The 17,423-nt window shown below is 46.6% G+C and overlaps 1 protein-coding gene across 3 annotated transcripts in view; it reads right to left on the reverse strand.

The window, feature by feature from the left end:
* Window positions 1–2,252: 2,252 nt before the first annotated feature.
* Window positions 2,253–17,423, reverse strand: part of RNFT2 (ring finger protein, transmembrane 2) — a 56,707-nt gene continuing 41,536 nt past the window's right edge. For 2 of the 3 annotated variants that reach the window (XM_010963606.3, XM_010963605.3), the window contains 4 exons: window positions 9,507–9,656; window positions 8,080–8,145; window positions 7,842–7,943; window positions 2,253–3,504 (listed from right to left, as the gene is read on the reverse strand). In XM_010963606.3, coding sequence (XP_010961908.1) covers window positions 3,370–3,504; window positions 7,842–7,943; window positions 8,080–8,145; window positions 9,507–9,656 — 453 coding nt within the window. In that variant the 3' untranslated portion in view covers window positions 2,253–3,369. The remainder of the gene's footprint in view (window positions 3,505–7,841; window positions 7,944–8,079; window positions 8,146–9,506; window positions 9,657–17,423) is intronic. The other variant, XR_012503554.1, reaches the window with a different exon arrangement.

Here is a 17,423-nt window from a genome sequence, read left to right on the forward strand (position 1 = left end):
ATTCCCACCAAATGCCATTAATTTACATCTTAAATATCATCATCTGGCATCTGCGAAGACCCTTCTTGAATCAGCCCACACATCCTGGGGCCATTCAACCTATAGTTAACGGCCACAGTGGACACTATAGATGCCACACCAAGATCCCTTGTGATCCCTTCCACCAGTTCTGTGGGCCATCCTGCACCTGTGTGATTCATGGCACCTGACACCTTCAGAGGCTTGGCGCCTCCTCCATGGAGTGCCTGAGAGGTACTCACCCCTATCAGCCCCCAGTTAAGGACTGACGGTGTGGGAGGACAGAAACCTCAAGGTGGGGCAAACTCTGAGATGCAGCTGGTGCTCCAGAGCTCCCCGTGGGACCAAGCTGAGGTGTGGCTTCTCTGACAGTCGCCCTCTTGTTGGGTTTCATACCCTTCCCTCTCCTGTCTCACTCATTACCTTCCTGGTTTCTCCTGGGAGCACTTCCTTAATAAATCACGTGCAACTTCATGGGATCCACTTTAGGGAAAACCTGACATCAGATGACCACCCACTGCACAAAGTGCTTCTTTGCATTTGCCCTAAAACATGTCCACTGGCTTCAAGGGGTGAACAGAGACTCAAGACCACAGATGTAAGTTTCATTGACAGGTCATATTTATTGGCAGTGTCAACTTCAAGGGATGTTAAAACACCAAAAAGCAGCTCTGTTTGGCCCAGTATTAACAGTATTAAAAAGATTCCAGGACTTGCTTTACATTAGCTCTTTCCAACCCTCAGTCTTGGCAGCCCTGGAAGTCTCCCAAGGTGTTGAACCTATTCTGTCTGGGTCCAAAGCTTGCCTTTTTAGCTCTCATACTTATTCTGCTCAAGATCTTTTACATTAAGAGGGCCATTTCCAAGAATTTGTGGAACTTGAGTCAGTGAATCATAAAATATTAAGAGAAGGATTCTCTGACCTGACACTCAGTTAATCCTGCTTCTAACAAATGAGTTGCAGAGCCAAGACAGGTAAAAGAGAATGGCATCGTTCTTCCTTTCCAATGGTGACTTTTGGAGGCTTTTACTAAAAACTCGTCCTGGGGAATACACGCAGCCTGATGTTTGCACTGGTCACTGTTCCTCCCTAGAGCAGAAGTTAAATCCTCCCAGCCAAAAGAAAATCTCCAGAGGTGACTTTCTCCCAGAGGGTAGGAAGTGAATAAATAAAATCCTTAACTAAGTCATCCCACCTGCCCCCGAGGGTCCCTAACATGTGACAGTCTTTATAGTGTTGGAGGCTTGGGTCATTATCTGCAGAATGTTAGAAAAAAAAATTTCTTTTGGTGGCATGAATGTAATTGACAAAAACGTTGGCATATTCGCCAGTAATCTAGTGTTAGTTTCCCTGGTTCCAGTAGATAATACACTAGGCTTTGTCACCCTGGAGATGGCTACAGGGAGGTGAAGTGACTTCCCAAAGTCATGCAGAGTTTGGAATCAGAAATCCATGCCTGACTCCCAACAGACTGCTCTATCTGCTCCACCACACGCTGGCACTTTAATAAGTCTTCTCCAGCTGCAATTTCTCATGCTTCTTTGATGGCATCTGCAGGCAGGGCGATCTTTCTGATAAAAACCAGTTGCAGAAGCTCCTGTTGCTTCCTTTCAGTTCTTCCTCAAGGCGGGGGGAGCTGAGAAGCTGAATCCACCAGGCCCTATTTCCCTCTGCTTCCCCTTTCGACTTGATTATCCAGGCAAGTGGGATTGTAACATCGTGGCCATTGCCATAGTAACAGAGCTTGAAAGATGCCATGCTGCCCTGGAAGGGATGTCTTGCTGGGTACCAGGAAAGAGCCAGGGATACCAGGCAGAGGAGAAGGTCTTGGCTTGAGAGCACAAAGGGGCAAAAGTCCTGAATCTCTTGGGGGCGGGAAGGGCATGTGAACACTGGCTGAGAGCGAGGTGGCAGCAAGGCTCCCACCATTTCTCCTGGGGCTTTCTTGCTAATTTGCTCAGTAGCCACACAGACTGCTTTCTCTGTAATGTGGATGGTGCTAGCCCATTGTGCTGAGGCTGACAATGAAAGAACAGAGTTGGGAGAGTGGCAGGGTAGGCAAGATTTCAGTGGCTTCTAAGGGATCACCTGTGGCAGATTTCAGAGCAGGGAGGGTCTCATGGGTGGAGAAACGTGGTATAGATATTAGTAGCAGTGATACAGAGATTCCAGGAACACTGATCATGACTGCTCTATGCCAGCACCCTGGCTTGTGGAAAAATCTGTAACACTGATCATGCCTTTCGCTCTGAAGGCTACCAGGGGAGAAGGCAATGACCAATGGAGCTGTTGACAAGCCTGTGACTTAAGTGACAGGACAAAAGGAGGAGGAGGGAAATAAAGATGGGAGTGGGCACCCAGTGATATCTGCATCTGGACCAGAACTGACCTTTCCTGATTAAACATCCCAGCCAGAGACCAGCATAACAGCAGTGTTCAAGGACCAAGTCTTTCCATGGATGCAGCCATGACTAGATTTCAGGAGCGAGTTTTCACTATGCACGTTCTCAATACAGTCCAAATTGAATATGCTATGCACCAGGGCCACGGGTGGGCATCAAAATCACCTCTTGTGCTTTTAAAAAATCATGTTTCCTGGGCCCCACATCTGCAGTGTCTGAGCAGCAGGTCAGCATGTGGTTAAGAGTCAGGCTCCAAAGCCAGACAGTCCTGGGTTGAAAACCTGGTCCATCACTGCTTGCCGGGTGGCTCTGGGAAAGTCACCACATGGAGCTCTGGGCCTCAGTTTTCTCATTCGTGAAATAGAAGAAATAATAGTACCTCCACCATAGGGCTGTTGTGAGAATTACAGGAGGTCATCCAAGCAGGGAGCTCAGTGCTGTGCCTGGCTTGCACTGTTTGGGACACCAAGTTACTGTATGTACAAGGTGGGGCACAGCATTTGTATTTGGAAAATACTTCACAGTGATGCTCATCTGCGGACCTGGGCCATTTTGGGGGAGGCAGTACCTCCAGGCCTCTTTCCAGTTTGCATCATCAGGTATTAGGTCACCACAGGTTAAAACAACCAACATCTGGGACTTGGTCTATTAGCAGTTCCTTGACTTGGAGGGATGTGGGAGACACACCTGGGCAGAGACCAAGTCTGAGTGAGAAGCTTCCCCACGCATAAGAGAAGGATGCACACACCATGAACAACAAGAGAGGAAGGCGAAGACGGGTAGGGCAGGGGCCTGGTTTTAGAGGAAGGGATGGAGAGAGGCAGGAAGGAGGATAGTTAGTGCTTGAGGCCTTTTTGTCGAGGAAGTCCCCAGTGTCGGACCCAATACAGCTGACCTGCTATCCTCTCCCTGGTGTGCCTGGGAGCATCAAGGCTGCAGTCTTCAGCCCTAGTACACTTGGAAGTGTGCCGAAGTGGCCCCGTCCTTCCAGCAGCGCAGGGTATCCACGGCAACCGAGCGGCAGAGTGGGCACGTGCGCTCACGATCCAGCCAAAGGCAGAGGCACTCCTCACAGAACACGTGCTGCGGGGACAGAGGTCAGTACCACTGGGGTCGCTTTATGGGGCATCCACCATGTACCCACTGCTGGGACCAGCAGCAAACAAAAAGACAATTCCCGCCCTCACAGAGCTTGCATTCTTAGCTAGAGAGACACCTGGAAAGATGAATCTCTTAAGAGGTAAAGTCTGCCAGTGGTAAGTACTAAGATGGAAAAACAGGAAAGGGGGGATTGGAGGGCCTGGGAGGCCCGAGATGATAAACAGGGTGGCCTGGAAGGACGTCCCTGAGATACCGCTCTTTAGGCAAAACTTGCAGGAGGGTGATACCTGAGAAAAGAGTGCTCTAAACAGAGGGAACAGCATGTGCAAAGGCCCTGAGGCAGGAATATGCCTGCTGTGATGCAGGGACAATAAGGAGAGTGGGGTTGAGCCTGGGGGTGGAGGATGGGATGAAGTCATAGAGTTGTGTAGGGCCCCGTGGGCCCCATGAGGGCTTTGGCTTTTATTCTGAGAGAAATAGGGAGCCATGGCAGGGTTTTCAGCAGAGGACTGATTTGATAGGAGTTGTGTCTTAAAAAGATCCTTCTAGTGGCTGGGTTGAGAATAGACCATAGGGGTCAAGAGAAACATGAGGAGACTGGAAACATTAACGGGTTCCACCACTCTCTGGCTATATAACTTGGACAAATGATTTTAACCTCCCTGTGCCTTTATTTCCTCATCTGTAAAATGGGGATACTACTCCCCTCATAGGAGGATCAACATTAAAAGCACTTTCACATGACAATCAAATACAGTATATGATTCTTGACTGGATCCTGGATGGGAGTGGAAAACTCTAGCTCTGAAGGATATTTTGAAGAAGACTGGAGACATTTGAATATATATTTAAATATTAGTATTTTATATCAATTTAAAATTTCCTGGGTGTGATAATAGAATTGTGGCTAGGGGAGAGAATGTCCTTGTTTTTGGGAGATGGCTGCTGAAATATTTAGAGATGAAGAATCAAAATGTTAGCAACTTATTTTCAACCGGTTTAGGGGAAAAATTTATATCAAGAAAAAGCAAATGTGGTAAAATGTTAATAACTAGTGAATCTAGATAAAGGATAAAAGGGTTCTACTATCATTCAACTTTTCTGGAGGCTTGACATTTTTCAAAATAAAATTGATAATATAAAATGATAGTATAAAAATCCAAACAAAATGTTTTTTTAAAAGTTAAAAAAAGTTATTGAGACCAATGAATGTTCTCATCTACTCACCTATTCACTCACTCATCTGCCAATCCATTTGTCCATCCATTCAGTCACCCATACATTTTTTATGTCTATTCACCCACCTTGGGTCTCACCCAACCACCTCTCTGCTTGGCTACCATCCATATCCATCCCAATCATCTGCCCATTTCATCTATCCCATCCATCCAACCACTCATCCATCCCATCCATCCATCCATCGACCCATCAGTCCATCCATCCATTCCACCCATCCATTCATCTCATCCACCCATACATTCATCTAATATTTACTGAGTCAGTACTGTGATTCCACTACTAAACAAGACAGACACTGTCACCACGCTCATGTGGCTTATAATTTGGCAAAGAGGAGACAGACCTTACACAACCAGTTGCCCAATTAGCTCTCTAGCTAAGTTCCATGAAGGAAAAACACTGAGGCCATATAGCTGGGGGCACTGACTAGTCTGGGGAGACAGAATCAGTGAAGCCTTTATTGAGGTTGTAACACTTGCCTCATTCATTCATTCGTTCATCCTTTCAGTGCATTTAGGAATGAACGTGAGGCCCTTTCAACTGTGGAAGTCATCTCTGCCATTCCAAGCCCATCTCACAGCAGCAGAGAGAGACTGAGCCATGTGCTAGGACTGCCATGTTTGTGGGCTTCCACCAGCACGAGGCGTGGCCACTACTCCTAGACCCAGGATGGCGGTGTCTTGTCCAACCCTCCCACCAATGCCAGTCCAGCTGTGGGAAGGCGCAGCGGAACGGGGAGAAGAATGGGACAGAGACAAATAGACTAAGGCTTGGAGAGATTGCCGGAAAGGAAGAAGACAGACTTTCACCTTGACATCATGTTCAAATAATCTCTGCTACCGAGAAGGAAATACAGATGGCTCTGAAGCACAGGGAAAGACGATCATCTGCTCTCATAATTAGGCAAATGCAAATTAACACTGTACCGAGATAGTGTTTGTCACCTGTCAGGTTGGCAAGGCTCACAAAAGGCTTGAGAACACGGTGTGTTGGTGAGGGAGGGAAGCAAGAGGTCGAGCTGCACTCTGCACTGGGAGCGTAAACGGATACACTCTTTACGGAGGGCGATTTAGCAACAGCTGTCAGAACTGTATACCCTCTGACCCCATAATTCCACCGCTAGGAATTTACCCTGCTCATGTGCATGTGACATGGAATACGTGCCAGCAACAGCTAATATTTATTGAACCTTGACCACATGCCAGGAGTAGTTCTAAATGCTTTACCTGAATTAACTCATTTAATCAACACGATGAGCCCAGGTAGTGCTATAGATCGCCCCATTCCTGATCGCTCGTGGCAGCCATGTTTGTAATAACCAGATTATGAACTACTAGATGCCCGTCAATAGGAGAACGGTTAAACAAATGATGGTCTATCCATAAAATGCGGCGTTATGCAAGTAAGAAGCACTCTCTAAATGTAGAGCTTCAAGTCAAAAAGGAAAGATGCAGAATGTAGCTTGGGGAGAACGTGCTTCAACTTATATCTTTTTGGAAAAGATGTGCGTGTGTGTATGTATGTGTTTTAAATTCTGCAAAGCATCTCTGGAAAGATATAAAGGAAACTAGCAACAGTGGTTGCCTGTGTGCGTATTAAGGGGACTGGGGAGCTGGGGACAAGGGTAGGAGCCCTGACATCACTTCCCTTTTTGTAACTTTAACGTATTTTCTTAATGAACTTTTTATTTTTGAATGATTTGAGCCTTACAGAAAAGTTGCAGAGGTAGTAGAGAACGTACTCATACACCCCTCACCCAGTTTCAGTCTCCCCTAATATTAGCCACTTACATGACCGTGGTATGTTTGTCAAAGCTAAGAAACCCACGTTGATGCATGACTATGAACTAAACTCCAGACTTTCTTCGGGTTTCCTGAGACTTGTTTTTCTCTCATGTCCTCTTTCTGTTCCAGAATCCAACCACTACATCTAGTCATCATGATTTCTTTGTCACCTTTCTGAATTTTGAGTCATGCAAATTTATTCTCGATTTTAAAATAAATACAATCAAAAATTAAAAATGAACCCCCTAAAAATTCCCTAACAGCAAAACCCCCAAAAATGTTGTTGATGCCAAAAAAAAAAAAGGTGCCCCACCTCCTGTCCTAACTCTGGAAGGTGGGTGGTGGTCAGGGCGCCATATGGTCTCCCATTCCTTGTGGTCTGCAGGCTATACCTCCCCCAAAAGCCTTCTTAACCTGCAACTCGTCGCTCTCCGTCCTGGTCCCCTGGGATGCTGCATGAATCTCTCTTACACAGCACTTATCACTGCCTGCCTTGTTTCATAGTTATTTATGTATGTGTCTGTTTCCCCAAGGAGACCGTGTGTTTCTAGAGAAGGGGGTCTGTGTGCCCTCTGCCTCTCCTCCCTGGTGTTTGATAGGATGCTTTGACTCATACACATTTGCTGAATTGACATCTTAGTCCCTGATGTCAGGAGGAGGAGGAGGGAGAGGAGGAGGAAGAGGGGGAGGCAGAGGAGAAGAAGAGATAAAGTTAGGCAGTTAAGAGTGACCAATCAGTACACAGCAATGGTTTGGTGATCAACAACTAACAATAAAAACACATGGTAATAATAATTATAATTACATGAGTAACTGTAATAATAGCAACTTGTAGGGCTGAATAATTCAAACTTAGCTCTTTCCAGAGATGATCTCGTTTAATCATAATAATAGCTGTATGAAATAGGCATTATTATGATACCCATTTTATAAATGAGAACAATCAAGGCTCAGGGAGATGGACTGAGCCACTCAGGCTTCACAGTGCTGCTCAGATTCATGCTCAGGATATTGTGACACTACACTATGCTGAATTTTTCATTTTCTACAGTTTGCTGATGAAACCGAGGCTCAGAGAAGTGAAGTAACCTGCCCAAGGACAGCCAGCTAGTAAAAGGCAGAACTAAGATTTGAACCTGGGTCTGACAGACTCCAGGCATGACTGCACTATTCCCAAAGACCAATCCCACAGCCCTGAGGTTTGGTCACAGGACAGACATTTGGGACTTCTGCATGAGGCAGGGCTCTGTGGTCCCCTGGCTCCCGTCTTCAATGACCCCGCCCAGCTCCGCTTACCTGGCACATAAGGATCAGAGGCTCTCGGAACTCAGCCTGGCAGATGGCACAGATATCACCGGCTTCTGTGCACTGCTGCCCAGTGGCCCGGACCCCGTAATTCTGTTTGATGGAAGGGAGAGAGGAACAAACACAGCTGAGGTCCCTCGCTGGACAGACACCCTCAGAAGCACTGTGAGATCTGTTTCCAGTTCCTGGTTTCTGTGACCTCGCTTAGGACCATCAGAAGCCAACTCACCTGAGAGGTGCAGAGAAGCTTCAGGGCTTTCCTAACTCCACCCACACGGCCACAGATGTCGAATGACTGAAAGGAGAGCAGGGTGATGGCTGAAAGGTATCCAGGGGCTGTTCAGGATCTCTCTCACCATGCCTGAACAAGCCCCAGGGACCCCCCCTTATCTTAGACTCTGAACATTTTCAGGGTACAGCTTCCCATTTGAAACTCCTCATTCCCATCAGTTTTGCTCGGCTTTCATCTTGTTGTTTTCTATCTGCAGGTTCCCCTGCCAACTGGTCCACGATAGCAAATATATAGCACGCCTACTGCCTTTCTCCCATCCCAAGCCCAGGACAGGCATTGCTAATCGATCACAGCACTCTTCTTCTGAGCCAGGGCATGCTCATCCTTCTCCATCTAGTACTCCAGTCAGCCACTGCCAGCAGATCAGAATCAGCAGGTAAAATAAGCCCCAGCAGTTGACACTGCATGGACTGTCTCACTAGTCCTGCTGGGAGGAAAGAAAGGGAACACATGCATTCCCCCAGGATTCTCTGAAGCCAGAAATAGATAAGGTAAAAGAATGAAGAGCACGTGTTTATCGTTAGGGGAGGAAAACCTGATTCGTACTAATGATGAAAAGAGCAGTGATGCATACTGATTTGCAGAGTTGAGGGTGTGCAATTTAAGAGGAACAGAAAACAAATTCCGTGGCAGTATTATCGCTGGATTATGAGCTCCAGGCTCTGGAGGTAGCCTGCCTGGGTTGACGCTCATTCTGTGATCTCCAGCTGAATGACGCTGGGCAAGTTACTTCTCTCTGGGCCTCAGTTCCTTGCACATTATATAGGAATAATAACAACATGTATCCTGAAAGGTTGTTGTGAAGAAGACGACGTGAAAGGACAACATATGGTGAGCTTGGTGGGCAAGAAATTAGGGCGGATGTAACCATAAAAAGGAGTGAGGGACTGATACATGTTACAATGTGGAGGAATCTCAGAAACATGATGCTAAGGGAAAGAAGCCAGACACAAAGCTCATATAGTGTATGATTTCATTTATATGAAATGTCCAGAAAAGGGAAATCCATAGAGACAGAAAGAAGACCAGTGGTGACCAGGGGACTGGTAGAGAACAAAAGAATGACAGCTTCATGGGTACAGGGTCTGGTAGAGGACAGAAGAGTGACAGCTTCATGGGTAAGGGTTCCTTTCTGGGGGATGAAAACGTCTTGGAACCAGACAGAGGTGGTGGCAGCACAACACTGACAAGCCACTAAATGCCACGTTCATGTACACCACAAAGTGGTTAGTGGTGAATTTTGTGTTGTGTGGATTTGATTTTTCCACTAAACAAAAAGAGAAGAGGGCTCCCCACTTGCTCCCCAAGGTGCAGCCAGTGAGTGGGTCCTCCTTAGGCCAGCCCTGCAGCCCACGGCCCCTCACCTTGCAGAGGCTGTAGAGGATGATGAGGACCCCTCCTAGGAAGTAGCTGTTGGAGGCATCGTCACCCATGATGTATTTATACCACAGCTGGATGGGAACGAGGGACCGGAACAGCTGGCTCAACTCCTCGATGACCAGATAGAACTTTCCCTGCAGCCATGCACAAAGCATCAATTGTTATCAGCAGTAAAGACCCAAAGGACCCAGCCGGGGGGCCCCTCAGCCCAGGGAGTAATGACATTCCAAGTCACAGGCAGCCCATTAATCAGCCCTGGAAAGCACTCAGGCTGGCTCCTAATGGGCCTGCGACATGGCCGGGGAGACGTGGCCCCTGCCCAGTGCCCTCGCCCCCTGCCCACCAGCCCAGGAGATCAACACTCTGAGGATCGCATTTCAGGGAGGGAGAAACTGGACACCTTTGGTAGAGGGTTGGAGTGTGGGTCACTCCCTGGTGCCTGCTGTGGCTTTGAGGGCTCACAGCCAATCACGGGGGCTTGGTCCGCGGCCCCGCACACAGATCGCCCTAGAGGGCTGACCCAGGCATCACAGGTTACTGCCCTCAGTGGCACAGGCAGGGTGGACCACAGGATGCAGGTAAGGGCAGGCAGAGAAGTGGAGACAGGGGAAGGATGTGTCCTCCTTCCCAGCTCCACTGCCTACCGTCTCCAAGGAGGCAGGCTCACATCCAGTGAAAGAACATGGACTTGGGGTCTCACACTATGGAGACTCAGACTCTTATCTTGCTGGATGTTCATGAGCCTCACTGTCCTCACCTACCGGATGGGAATCACAATCCCTTCCTTCTAGGGATGAAGATGAAAGGGAAATAAACCGGAAAGGCACTGATCCTTGTGCCTGGCACAGAGCAGCGCTCAACAAATTCTACTTCTCTTCCTCCCCTGGCCTTCGTTCAAGCCCCTCAAGCTTTCTGGGGCCTGTGCTATAATGTGGACATGAGAACCACCCACCCTGTCATATCTGATAAAGTTAAACAGACACCTACTTAGGACCCAGCAATTCCACTCCCAGGTGTGCACCTGAGAGAAATGAAAATGTGTGTCAATTTGTAGGCAAATGCTCAAAGCAGCTTTGTTCAAATACCCCCAAACTGGAAACAGCCCAAATGTCCATCAACGGAGGAATGGATAAACAAATTGGGGTATATTTATACAAAAGGATGTCATTCAGCAATAAAAAAAATGAACAAATGTTTACCATACACAACAACATGGATGAATCTCACAGACATTCTGTCCAATCAAAGAAGACAGTTATAAAATAGGACATATTGTATAATTCTGATTTATATGAAGTCTTAGGATAAGTAACATCAAACTGCAGTGATGGAAATGAGATCAGTGGTTGCCTGGGGTGAGTTAGGGGAGGACTGATTACAAGGGGGCATCGAGGAATTTTGCAGAGTGAAAGAAATTTTAGATTTTAGATTTAAAATTTTATAGTTTATACAGTGATTGGTGTGGTGGTTACCTTGTATATACATTTGCCAAAACTCATTGAAATAGATGCTTCAAATTTATGCATTTTGTTGTACAGATATGTAATATTATACCTCAATGAAGCTGATTAAAACAAACAAACAAACAAACCTAGAAACAAACAAATAGCCCTGCCCCAGGCATGCATAGCCTTATTATACACGTGAATAATCTTTGCTCCAGCATTTCTACTGCTAGGAATTTATCCCAAGAAAATAATCACAGATCTGTGCTAACAGACGTGCCAGTAGGAATGGTCACTGCAGCGATCTTTGTAACAGTACAAACAAAAGCAGGTAACAAATTGAATGTGCAAAAAGAGAGTCTGGTTATGGTAGAGATCTATAATGGAAAGCCATACAGCCATTCAAATGGCTGAAAAAGAGGGACTGTATAGTGAAGAAATCCAGCCCATGCCATGTTAGCCACGTGACCAAGGTGAACACCCCAAGTGGTGAGTCATACTGAAGCCTGAACCCTGATATGATGCACTAGGAAGGACACAGCATCACTTCTGTGATTCTGGTCAAAAGCTCATAACCTCAATTGAATTATACGAAAACAGGAGACAAATCCTAACTGAGGAACATTCTACAAAATAACCGTCCAGCACTCTTCCAAAGTGTCAAGGTCACAAGAGACCAAGAAAAGTCGAAGGAATTGTTAGATCAAAGAGGACTAAGGAGACACGATAAATAAATGCAACATGGGATCTTGGATTTGATCCTCGATCAGGAAAAGGACATTAGAGGAACAACTGGCAAAATGTGATAAGGTCTGCAGTTTAGTTAATAGTAACGGTATTGACGTTGATTTCCTGGCTTTGCTAACTGCACTACGGTTACATTAGATGTTAACTTTAGGGGACAGTCGGTAAAGGGTATATGGGAACTCTCTGTACTATTTTTGTAACTTTTCCTTAAGTCTAAAATTATTTCAAAAAAAAAAAAAGATAAAAAAAGAAATCACCCTGGCAAAGGATATCTATTGATTCAGGGAAATGCCCACACTATAGCTCCAAGTGGAAGAGATAAAGAATGCAGAAACTACTCATTTTCGTTGTGGTTTTCTGCCTTTTTCAATTTTTTGTACTGAGCATGTGATTTGTTTAAATTAGGGGGAGAAAAAGGTTATAAAAATGTTGTGTATCCATCAAATGGATACGTGCAGAATGTGGATGGAGACTTTATATCCATCCCATTATATTCCATCTTGATGGGCTGGACACAGGACCCTTGGAAAGGGACCCCTTGAGCAGATGTACCCACGTCTGCTAAGGACCAAGGAAGGGCATCCAGTTGGCCATTCACCCTAATGCCTGACCTTTGTGATTGTTTGGCTGCCTCCTCATGATGAGGTCATCACTTTCCAAGGGGCCCTCTACCTGCTCCAGACTCCTACCAGTCCCTGACCCTGAAAATATCCTCTGGAGGGAAATGCTGGTTTCCTGCCAGAGCCTGTGGGAAGGTGATCACTGGGGAGCAGAGACATGGGAGATGGCCACCATGTTGGTTTTATATGCCAATGGCATGATGGAAGCTGTAGCAATGGTGCAGCAGCTCAGTGACAAGGCTGTTCAACTCTGTCCACTTCCTGACAGCAGGCCCCAGGATCTGCAGAATGCCCATCCGGTAATCCACGTGTTCCATCTCACTCCAGACCAACAGCACAGTCTCTCCCAACTTCCAACCTTAATTAACTTGCTTTTGTCACTCCTCCTTGAATTCAGTGCACTTCCAAAGAACTCTCCTTTTCTTTCTTCCTTTCCTTCTTCTCTCTCATCCTTGCACCCATCCTTCCTTCCTTCCCTACCTCCCATTCATTGATGTATCCTCCTCTCTTCCCTCTCCCTCCCTTCCTCCCTCCTTCCTTCCTTCCATTATTGAACACCCTACGTACCAGACACAGTGCTAGGCTCTGGTGATAAGATATCCAAGACCTCATTCCTGTCCTCAGGGAGCTCATTAACCAATGAGGAAGACAGATACAAATCAAATTATTACAATACAGTGTGGTAGAACTGGTAGAACTCTGCTAGAGGTGAGTGCAGAATTGAGGCATGGGGTGGAAATGGAGGCGGGGGCCTGATTAGGTCAGTCTTCTAAGAGAAGGTATCATCTAAGCTGATCTTATAAACCTTGCAGCCCAACGTGTGGTCCCTGGACCAACACTGTAGGCATCTCCCGGGAGCTTGTGAGACATGCAGAATCTCAGGCCTCACCCTAGACCTCCTGAATCAGAATCTGCAATTTCACAAGATTCCCAGGTGAAGTGTGTGCACATTCAACTTTGAGAAGCACTATTTTAATGGATAAGTAGGAACAAGGACGGTGAAGGAAATGTGGGCAGGATGAGGGAAGAAGGATGTTCCAGACGGCCAGAGGTGACCAAAAGAATGGTCAATCTTTTGCCATCTTGCTGGTCAGTGTTCTGCTCTGTCTGCCTGGCCTCACGGTGGGTGAGGACACAGCCACCTCATGAAAGGTCCTATGTCCCTGTGTCTCTCGGAACCCCTGCGTGCCGGCATCTGGCTGACTCTGGGGACAGACCCTGCTGTCCCCTCTCAGGCTAAACTTGCACAACCAGCCTGCGTGGTGGTTAAGAGTGCGGCCGCAGGCATGGCTGTGTTCCAATAAAATTTTATTTACAAAAACAGGTGTTGGGGCATATTTGATCTGCGCTCTGTGGATTGCTGACCCCTGGTCTAGAACATCAGAACCTAGACACGTCAAGGCTTGGTGGGGACTCCAACGTACCCCCAGAATTTCAGAGCAGGCTCAGGGACCAGCTTCTTGGCCCTTCTTTCACTTGCTTTGTTCTGTCGGCCAAGCTCTCCCCCTGCAGGTGGAGTACTGGTCCCCTACTCTTTGCCAAGTGAACACCTGTCCATCTCCCGGGTAGGTCTCAGTTGTCTGTCATGTCCTATGAGAAGCCCTCCCTGACTCCTTAATTAAATTAGATGCTCCCATTATACTTTTTAAATCACTCCTTTAGAGCACTTCTCACAATATCTAAATAGTTATTTTAATATCTCTCTCTTCCTCTGGACCACAAGACCCATAAGCGTGAAGATAATTTGGTTCCTGGTCATATCCCGAGCACAGAGCACATAGTAGGTGCTTATTTAAAAAGTAGAGACCTCTGAAGGGAAAGATTTCTACCCTTATTACTCAGGTCAATTTCTAGAGTTGATGGAAATTGGTGGAGAAGGAGAGCTGGAACATGGAGGAGAGACCTTCTCTAAAAGCAAGCCCTGATGTCACAGAAAATAAAATAAAGGGAGAGAGAGCCTGTGTGGCACCATGCTAAAGGTAGCAATTAGCTGCTGGTGGGGGGGGGGGGGCACTTGGAGAAGGAGAGAAAACCACCGGGGAAAACTGGGCATATCCCAGTGAAACCATCTCTCTCTAATTAAGCAGTTTTATAATTCCAGGTTGCTTAAGCATGTTATTTCTGACGACCACCAAATGGAACGTGTGGTTTCTCTGGGGTGTCAGAGAACAAGGAAAGTGATCAGATTATGAGCCGTCTGGCCTCCCTGCCACCCGTGAAGGGGGACAGTGGCAATTGCTGCAGAACTTGGGCATAGAGAGTTCGCTGCTGGGATCCTGACCAAGGGGGCGGGGGCGGGAGCACTGAAGCGGGGAAGGCGGATTCTGTTCTGACTTTCTTCCTGCTAGGATGGGGGAGGGACCAAAAGTGAAGTGAGAAGCAAGGAAACAACAAAGGGCTGCCTCTGGAAGACAGTGGGAAATGAATGGGATGCTAAGGGGCTGAAGAAAGGAACAGAGAAGGAAAATTCTGGAGGACATACCCACCTGGGAAAGGTGATGTGAAGAATTCTGGGGGTGAAGGGGAATGGAAGGGAGACGCAATCAGATAGTTGTTAGCAGCCTTAAGTGTACAAAGATATAAAGAATGGATAGACAGGGATGATAGATGTTTTTATGTATCCAAATTAATAATGTATATTTGTATGGCGTTACCTGTTTATGAATCTCTTTCACACACATTTTCTCATCTACGGAAGCAGGACTGCACAGTGGTTAGGGACACGGGATCTGGGGCTCCAAGGTCACATCTGCCATCTACTAAATTGGTTGATTTGGGACAATAATTTAACTTCTCTGAGCCTCAGTTTCCTCAGCTGTAAATGAGGTTGAAAACACACACACACACACACACACACACACACACACACACAGAGTTGTGTGCAGACAAATCAGCTCTCTGGAAAACAAACAAACAAACAAACAAAACAGCCCTGATGTGTGTGTTTCCAATTTCTGTGGTGTAAATACTCCCACAAGGCCAATTTCAAGCCACTCAAGATTTAAAAACTGCTGGCAAATTTCCTGAAAATGTAACCATTGGCTCTCTTAAGCCAGTGCAAGCTGGCTCCAACATACCAAGGAGATTGTGAGGATTGAATAAACCTAAAATACAGACATCCAGGAAGGACCCAGTTCGTGATAAGAGTGAGTAAAGAACTTTACGATGAGCCGGGGTACAGCTTCTTTTAGAGATGGGATACCTTTTTAGAGATGGGATACCCCAGTTTCACAAGAGCTCAGGAGTGAACTAGAATGAGGCAGAGGTGCTATCTGGGATGCCCAGGCCCAGGCCCCAGGAGATCTGGTATTTGTCACTGCCTCCCTGTCACTTACCCTTCCTCCTCCAGCACCACATTGTAAGAAACCCAAGGGACCAGGAGAGACCACATGAAGAGGCCGCGTGGAGACGGAGAGGCTCAGAGTGAGACTCCATGGGCGAGAAGCAAGGAACCCAGCCAACAGGGAGAACTGAGGCCCCAGATGTAAGACTCTGGGCAAGTCATCCCACGCATGTCAGCCGAAGCATTAGACCTGTGAGTGAAAAAGGCATCCTGGGTGGTTCAGCCTCAGCAGACATCACATGGAGATCAGCTGTCCCCAGTGTTTCATGGCTGAACTCCTCCTGACCCACAAATCATAGGAAATAATAAAATGGTGGTTGTTATAAGCCAAAAAGAAAGAATGAAAGAGGGAACAGAACTAAAGTACTCATCTAAGGCTACTCAGCTGGTGCTATGGATTGAATATGTCCCCACTAAACTCATATGTTGAAGCCTTAACCCTCAATGTGATGGTATTTGGAGAAGGGAGCCTTTGGGACATAATTGGGTCATAAGGATGGTGTCCTCATGAATGGGATTTGTGTTTGATGTGCTTGTTTCTTAAAAAACAAAAACAAAAACAAAAATAAACAAACAAAAAAAACAAGCACAATCTTATCTCAGGGCCTTTGCATTTGCTCTTCCCTCTCCTTAGAGCATCCTTCCTCCTGATGTCAGTCAGCTGGCCGCCTCACTTCCCTCGGCTCTTGGCACAAATGTCACCTCATCAGGAAGTATCACTGAATAATGTACATAAAATAGCACCCGTGAACTTCCTACTTTTCCCTGATACTCCCCATCCTCTGTATTCAGCTTTCATTTTCTATATTGCAAACTTTTCCACCTTATTCTCCACACACCCTCTTCCTCTATCTTGCGAGCTGGAACTTGGATGTTATAATTGGTGCTCTAGCTGCCATTTTGGTCCATGAGGAGGAGTCCCACACCCCAGGATTGGTGTAATAAGCTGGAAGATGTCACACTACCAGGTTTGGATTGCTTACCTTTGGATTTTACATGGGAAGATGTAAACTCTTTTTAAATTTAAGCTATTATTATTTTGGGTTCTTTTTCTGTTTTTGGAATTTGCCTTTACTGGCTTATCCCAGTTCTAACTAATACAAAGGGTTTGGCACTCAGTAGATGATCAATAAATCTTTGTTGAATGAATGAATGAAACAATGAATGGGTGGGCTAAATGACGTGGTTCAAATAGCTAGGTTTCCCACAGATGTGGCTCATGGAGAACCCTGATGCTGAAGGTGCCAGGAACTGAGGGTTGGTGGATAAGGAGGTGTTTGTAAAATGATGCCAGGAGAGAGGAAAAGGGGCTGTCCAGTGACTGCCAGATTGGGCACAAGAGCACCATAGGACAGACATGCAGCAGGAAGATAGGAAGGAAGGGAGGAAGGGAGGGAGGGATGGACTGTGACACTGGGTGCAAATCCCAGCTCTGCCTCTTCCAAGGTGGGAAGGCCCTGGAGCCTGAGCAAGTGAAATGGTGAAGAGCATGGGCTTTGGAGTCAGATGAGCTGGGTCTGAATTCTGACTCTGTCTTTCACAGAGTGACAAGTCAATTCATCCCTCTATATCTCAGTTTCCTCATTGGTAAAATGGGGCTAATGCTAGTACCCACCTCCTAGGATTGCTGGGAGGATAAATGAACTAACGCGTGTAAAGCTTTGAGTTTAGTGCCCAGCACGTGGTAAGTACTCAGTAAGTGTTAGCTGTAGCCCCTGCCAGCAGCCTGGCAAGTATAAAACATCT

Source organism: Camelus bactrianus, chromosome 32 (assembly GCF_048773025.1).
Source record: "Camelus bactrianus isolate YW-2024 breed Bactrian camel chromosome 32, ASM4877302v1, whole genome shotgun sequence".
Lineage (NCBI taxonomy): Eukaryota > Metazoa > Chordata > Mammalia > Artiodactyla > Camelidae > Camelus > Camelus bactrianus.